General features: G+C 44.4%; 1 protein-coding gene across 1 annotated transcript; it reads right to left on the reverse strand.

Moving 5' to 3' along the window:
- Positions 1-2,472: 2,472 nt before the first annotated feature.
- On the reverse strand, positions 2,473-5,477 carry LOC119292597 (prohibitin-1, mitochondrial-like). Its single transcript, XM_037571386.1, has 5 exons — positions 5,207-5,477; positions 4,954-5,070; positions 3,980-4,150; positions 3,661-3,873; positions 2,473-2,890 (listed from the first exon to the last, which is right to left on the reverse strand). The coding sequence occupies exons 1-5, from the start codon at positions 5,375-5,377 to the stop codon at positions 2,696-2,698; spliced, it is 867 nt and encodes a 288-aa protein (XP_037427283.1). The 5' UTR covers positions 5,378-5,477; the 3' UTR covers positions 2,473-2,695.
- Positions 5,478-7,873: the final 2,396 nt, after the last annotated feature.

A 7,873-nucleotide genomic window follows, 5' to 3' on the forward strand; every position in this document is an offset into this window, starting at 1 on the left:
CTCCCTCCGTTTCAAAATATAAGACCTTTTAAAAATTTCAATAGGCTACATAAGGAGCAAAATGAGCGAATCTTAGGAGTGACTCCCCCAGAAGCCATATTTGCAGCGTTGCCGATTATCCCAGAACCAAATTGAACAGTGGAACAATCCTAGCACGATGGGTCAGCGGTGGCAGAGAAATCTCATCCAAAGCAGTCGTCATCTAGGACTAGAATTAGTTCACCATCAGCCTACTCCTAGGGCTTGTTTGTGTTCGAGAATTCGAGTACCTGATCGATCATGGTGTGGAGGAGGTCGAGCGGTGCTCGGCGTCTTGTAGGCGAGGAGGTCGCCAGACGAAGCGGCGGCGCGTGGGTACGCGGGGTGGAGGAGGACGCCTTGGGCGCTGGAGCAGAGTCGACCGGGGAACAACAACCGAGGTGCTCCTTGACACACGGGCCCAATTGTTTAATGATCTAGTTTTTTATCTCGCCAGGAGTGTAGTAAATATATATTTTTGAGATAAAAAATTATATCTATTCATCAACTGTCAAGGTAGTGCCAAGAACACCAAAAATAAAAATTACATCAAATTCCGTAGACCACATAGCGATGACTACAAACACAGGAGCGGGCATAGCCCCTCCCTTGTCGGAGCCGGGCAAATATTATTGCAGTAGACAGTCGGGAAGTTGTCGTGCTAAGGCTTCATATAACCAGCGCACCAGAACAGCAACAATCACCAATGAAAAGAAGAGTAGATCTGAAAGATTCAACGTGCATACACACAGACGTAGACCTACGAAGAACGGATCCAGGCGGATCCGCTGAAGACAAACGCCGATCAGATCCCACGAGATCCGTTGGAGACACATCTCCACACGCCCTCTGACGATGATGGAAGCATCACCAGGACTGGGGCTAGTCTGGAAGAACCTTATTCCATCTTCAAGAATTGCCGCCTCCTCGTCTTCTTAGCATGGCACAAACCCTAATAAAACTCAAAAAAAAGCACCTAAAAAAATAAAAAGCCATCCAAGTGTCTGAGTGTAGTAAATATAAGCTCTGTAGGTTGAATGATCCATACATGTTTTCTTATATAATTCAAAAGAATTTTATGATCTCCTAGACGTCAAATCAAATAGCTTACACACTCAATTTCTTCTTCGCATAAAAGATTGGTCTAAAATCAACTTAGTAAAGTTTGATCAAATTTATTTAAAAAATATTGACATGTACAATACTAGAGTTATACAATATGAAAGTTAATTTCATAACGCATCTAATGATATTGATTTCATTTTGTGAATATAGATGTTTTTTCTATAAAATTGGTAAAACTTTACGAGGTATGACTTCAAATAAATCTTACTTTCGAACTGCATCTGGACCAGCCCGCGCGACAGATTCGAACTCGCGATCGCTACGTTCAGATATAAGCAAGCTAACCATTAGGGACATCACAACACTTGTGCCTAGAATTTTATTTATTATTTATTCTTCCCGCGGTTCGTGGAAGCTTCCAGCCGGATATCTTTTCCTTTTATCATTTGCGGTTTTTCCTTGACCGGTTTTTGTTTGGTTTTTTCTTTCTTTTTCTGTTTCTTTTCATTAATATTTCTTTACATTCTCTTTTTTTTCTTCACATTTTATTATTATTATTTTCTTCTTTTCTCAAAATGCATGAAATTTTTTCAACTTTAACGAACATTTTTTTAAAAATTAATGAACTTTTTTCAAATTAGATAAAAAAATTCAAATTCAATGAACTTTTCTTTCAAAATCAATGAACTTTTTCAATTTAATTGAACTTTTTCTCAAAATTAATGATTTTTCCAAATTCGATGAACATTTTCCAGATTCTTTTAACTATTTTTAAAAATCCATGAACATTTTTAAAATTTGATGAACTTTCTTCAATTTTTGTGAACTGTTTTCCAAATTCAATTAACTTTTTTCAAAAAATTTCTCAAAATCATGAAATGTTTTAAAGCTTTGTGCACTTTTTTGAAATCCATGTACATTTTTGAATCCACGAAAAAAATCAAATTTTTTCCATTCTTCTTCACTTCGCAATCAAGCCCTACAGCTGCTTCGTAATATAGGTGATAGATTAATTGCTTCATAATATAGGTGAGATAGTTTGATTGGATTTTTTTTGTTATAGAATTCTAATCGAGCATTAGGTCGGACATAGAAAACTCTTTTCCATCTAAGCCCTTTCATGTCTGGATATGCACACCTACAGTTCATAGTAAGTCAACGTTGGCCCGGTAAACCGCGACGGGTCATCGAAACCGGTGACAGGCGATCTTCTACATGTGCCGGCCCACCATCATGCGCACGTGAGTGCATCGGCAATCCCGCACGTGAGTGCACCATGCGCACGTGAGAAGTTTTCAGAAGCCATAGGACAGGCCCTAAAATAGAAGGCACCAGAAGCAATGACGTTCCGCAAGCAAACATGCGCACCACGAAAGAAACAAGCCAAGATGAACATGAAAAGGCCAGCATAATCACCACATAACCGCCCAGACGTTATAAGCTACGCACAGCAATAGTAGCTGACAGGTTCACTTGAAAAAGTGCACGAATAATTCACAGTAGCAAAGGGCGTCTTTCTTGTTTTCGAATCGGGAATGCTAGAAACTAAGCGTTCGTTCCTCCAATGTAGACAAGACTGGCGGCAACCGCAACATGCGTGACAGAGACGGTCTCATTTCTTGTTGTTGTTCAACATCTTGAGCGACTGGAGCCCAAGCAGCAGGTCGCCCGAGTCGAGGAACACCTTGTTGTTGGAGGCTGCGATGGTGTGGGCAATCTCCCTGGCGGCTTCAATCTGCCTGAGCGCCACGAAAGCAGGGTTGTTGGCAATGGCATTACCAATCAGCTCTGCACTCTTTGCCTCTCCCTGTTCAGATACCAAACACAAAGGCGCATCAATCAGCGTTTCAATCAGGTGCTCTAAAATTAAACAAACTCAAATGTACAGCTAGTGTTACGCAAGTGCCACCAAACTCAGAAAAATGTAAAGAAATGTACAGAGCTAAGATATAAAACACTAGCAGTATGCCCATACTAACTACCTCTGGAACATAGAAAATGTTTAGTCTGACACTAAATTCAGTCATATGAACATAGCACTGAAAGTATGAAACTATATTCAGTCATATGAACATAGCACCAGAAGTCTGAAACTATGTTCAGTCATACAAACATGCAACTGGAAGTGTGAAACTACGTTCAGTCATAATAACATGTCACTCGAATACTAAAACAAAACTATGGACATAGCAATCCAATCATCATATGAAATGTACAAATTTACTAGAGTCAGGCTCAAGTGCTCCCAAACTCAGCAAATGCAGGGACATATATGATGATATGAAGACTTAAACAACACTAGCAATATGCCTCTACTAACTACCACTGGAAGCCTGAAAATAGGTGAAGCCATATGGAAACCTTGTACCATAAACTTAACAAATGGAATGTACATTTCTACCAGTGTTTGGCTCAAATGCGCTACCAAAACTCAACAAGTGTAAAGGAATATATGATGAAGCTATGAAGACATAAAGAACACTGGGAATATGCCTCTAGTAACAATGATTGAAACCGTAAACAGGATAAGTAGGTTTGTAGTGTGAAAGAGAAATATCTAATTCCTGTTTTGCTTACCTGTGCCCTGATAATTGCACTTTTCTTGTCTTGCTCAGCCTTCTCAACAATGAACTTGGCACGCTCAGCTTCCTGAGCAGCAACCTGTTTGGCTTCAATGGCATGAGTGAACTCCTTACCAAAGCTGAGACTGGTAATGGACACATCATCCAGAGCGATGTTGAAGTTCTTCGCCCTCTCTGTCAGAATCTTCCTGATCTCCCTGCTCACAGCCTGCCGTAACATGAAGGATAAGTCAGTAACATATTTCAAGTAAACCAGCTATTATCTCCTATAGCATGGAAAACATGTAGACACAGCAAACATGGTGAAGCTGTACCTCTCTCTGTGTGATTAGCTGACTGGCATTGTATTGGGCAACCACAGCTTTGAGTGTTTCATGAATGATTGAAGGCAGCACTCTCTCATTGTAGTTCTCCCCCAGGGTCCTGTACATAGTTGGTAGTCTCTCTGGCATGGGTCGTGTAAGAACACGAAGACCAATTCTCACCTGTACAAATTATGAAGTGGAATCAAATACATGCAAGGAACTGCAGCGCAAATGCTACTTTCAAAAAGAAGTGCATGAACACTAACAAATTCACATAATCAAAATGATATAACTTGCTCAGCATCAGCTAGTCGTCTTAAATCAACATGGCAACAAATAATGATGAAGCACAAAAAGTACTTGTGACTAATGCCAACAGATTCAAAGCAAATAAGTTGAAATGATTATTGACAGGCAATATATAATGACAATCTAACAGATTAAAAGCAAATGAGTTGAAATGCTTATTGACAAGGAATACATAATGGCGACCAGTGCTAATTGATTAAAAGCAATGAACTAAAATGCTTAATAACAGAGCAGTAGACACTAGACAGGAAAGAGGCTACATACAATGCTGTAAGATTTCATAGGTCAGCTAGTATGGGTTGCATTAAAATCCAATGAGTCAATAAAAACCGATGCTAGGTATGCAAACACATTACATGTACCAGATTCCACCCACCTATCCAAATTGGTAAACAATTCAAATGTGCTCAATCCCCTTGCAGGCCACAGTTACAGAATATGCTCATAAATGACAATGGCAGTACCGTTTTACATGTACCAGACTCGGTCCAAATTGCTAGCTAGTCACTTCACATGAGCAGAGTATCAACAAATACAGGCTACACTTTCAGAATGTCAACATAGCCAACTCAAATCAGACCCCTTGGTCGGTCCCAAACATGGATTTCACACAGATAAGCAGTAAATCAGGCATCTGTGCTAGGCGACGAGGGATCGAGACAGGAGAATGTTACCATCTGGAGATCCCGGCTCCCGGAGGTGCTCTCGACGAGGTTGGGTCGCGCGCGGACGTCGTAGATGATGGGCCTCTCGAACCAGGGGATGACGATGTGAGTCCCCTCGGGGTAGACCTGCACGGACCCGCCCCAGAAATCAAACGCGTAAGGGACCCGATAAATCGCGCAGAAAAACAGCAGGGTGCAAGCAAAATCCGTCGCCGGCGGCCGAGATCCGCGGATCCACGCGAGGGGAGGGGGCGGCGGGCACCTTGTCCTTGATCCCCTCGAGGCGGTTGAAGACGATGGCCCGGTGGCCTCCCTCGACGTTGTAGAGGGTCTGGTTGCCGAGGTAGAGCGCGGCGCCGCCCAGCAGCCCGAGCTTGACCAGCGCGCCCGCGCCCGCCGGCGCGCTCGGCATCCTGGCGCCCTTGAAGTTCATCTCGCTCGCCGGCGGCGGAGGTCGGGGTTTAGCTAGGGTTTACTCGGCCGATTTGGGGGCGAATGGGATGCGGAGGAGGAGGGGGCGGGCGGAGGGTGGGGAATAGGGGATGGAGGAGGAGGAGGAGGGTGGGGGTGTTAAGTGGGTCGGGCTGGTGGATCGGGGCCGTCGGATCTCGAAGGGACGGCGCGGATGGGGCGGCGGGGCGCGTTTCTTTCCTCCCCTGCAAGAAAGGGGAATGGAGGTGCTGCCTTCCGGCCCAAGATGGTCTCGTGCGGCTGACTCCTGGCTCCCGCGCGGGTGGGATGGTTGGGGCATTTCTCTCGTGTGTGGATGGTCAACTTGCGCCCGTGCACGACTAAAAAAGATTTTTTTTTTTACGGGGACACACCTAAATAAGTTGCACTCGTGCTCGTGCACAGCCTAAAAACAAGTTGCGCTTGTGCACTTGTCGTTGTCATTTACCTTTTTTGAGTGCGCCCGTGCACTCCTGCACGCCCTAAAAATAAGTTGACAATAATTAAAGACACAACGCTGACACTAAGCTGCTCGTGCTTGCATCCAAGTCATCACTGGGGCTGGCCTGCTTGAGCTGATGCAAAAATGAGGTGAAATGTGTGTTTGGTGTGCTGCATGATATGTGGCAGGCTAAGCTCAGATATTGTTTGGTTTGTAGCATCTAGGTTGTATTACAGATGTAGCATACACCAATATGTTGTTTGGTAGGCTGTATGATGTGGAATCTGATCTTAGTGCGTTTGTACTTGTGTGTAAATAAATAGAAGATTATTTCAAATATATTTGTTGATTCAAGTAATAAAATAATATGTTCGCATGTCTACAAGATTTAGTCAAAATATAATCACGTGTCTTGAAAATGAAAGAGATGATTTAAGTAAGAGAAACAAAATTTCAGCAACATATTGGTTGTTTGTATAAATAGTTAATATACAAATAAGCAGTTTATGGTACAAAATAGCTTTAAAAATGCGCCAAGATCATAGAGAGTGCACATAAAGCAAGTATCCATTCCAGTGCAAGTATATCTTAAAAGTTCACATATATAGAGCCACGAATCCATATGGTCATATTCAATCCAGTACATCCTAGAGTTCACGTATATTAGATAGCCAGAAATCCATATTGTCCATATTGCAGTCCAACAAAAAAACATAACATAAGGTCCATATTACATTTCCTACATCACATATCTAGGGGCATGGGTTTTCTGACCAAATACGATAAAATATGGTCAGCTTGGTGTGAATCAGCACATATTTGCTCACACTCCATCCTTGGACGCTCCATCCTTGGGCACGGACACTCCACCGTTCAACTTGGAGAGGTGGTGAATGGCCCAACGAGTGCGACGAGTCTCCGACATATGCACAAATGAGTGGCTCCTAGCCCTGTTGGCGTTCATACTATCTGCACCATTTGCATAACTATTTTGTCTACTACTAATTCATTCATTTCCATAAGCTAGCAAAGTGTTCTAAACATATCACACATTCATGCTAATGACAGATCTGAACCTACATAAAAAGTACCCATCCATCTCAAATCCATAGGGGAAGAGGAGGTTCTGGTGATAGATCTGAACCTAAAAAGGAGAGATGAGGCGATGGGAAAAGAATCCATTGGTGCTAGCCACAGAGAAGGCCCTCTTTCCCGTCCATGACTAGAGGAGGCCGCCGCTTCATCCATTCGCATCAGAGAAGAAGTGCAGCGCGAGCGGCAGAGAGATGGGGATGGGAGGGAGAAGAGATGGATGGGGACAGATGGGAGACAGGGAGAGGGAGGGGAGGAGGAGGGTTCTACCTCCATAGCGGCGAGGATGCCCCGGTGGCAATGTCGACGGAGGCGGCGGGGCTGCGAGATCCACTGCTGTCGCAGGAGAGGGAGGGGAGCGAGGAAAGCGGCATGAACGAGTCAGGTGAGAGCGACGAGAGCAGAAACCTATCCCTTTCTCGCGTGGGTGCAGGCGCGCGTGCAGCGGCGGGTGCGGGCTCGCGGAAACGCCCGAAACCTGTGTTTCCCATGAGCCTGGCTGGGAGCCTCTTTTTGCATGCGCCGAGCCTGGCCTAGATAGATGTGCAGGCTACCAAACAATGAGAAATTTGCATGGTGGGTGCGAGCCAGGTGCAAGGCAAGGAACCAAACACGCCCTAAGGCCCTGTTTGGCAACCCTTTGCTCCTTCAGCGCGGAACGAAGCGCACGGAGTGACCTTCCAGCGACTCTGCAAATTTGAAGTGGATGTTGCTTCACTCCAGAGCGGAGTTGGAGAGAGGGGAGAGAGTCCGAACATGCTCTAATTATCGCCTTTTATAGGGTAACCAGTAACAAGAGCATCTCCAGCCGTTGAGCCCCCCAGGAGGCATTTTTATGTCGCCGGTGCTAAAAAAAGGCTCCTGGAAGCACGTGTGGAGATGCTCTAAGGATAAGATAGACTAAGTGATGGTACAAAACTGAAGAGAACAACTAACAGACGAGCC

Source organism: Triticum dicoccoides, chromosome 1A (assembly GCF_002162155.2).
Source record: "Triticum dicoccoides isolate Atlit2015 ecotype Zavitan chromosome 1A, WEW_v2.0, whole genome shotgun sequence".
Lineage (NCBI taxonomy): Eukaryota > Viridiplantae > Streptophyta > Magnoliopsida > Poales > Poaceae > Triticum > Triticum dicoccoides.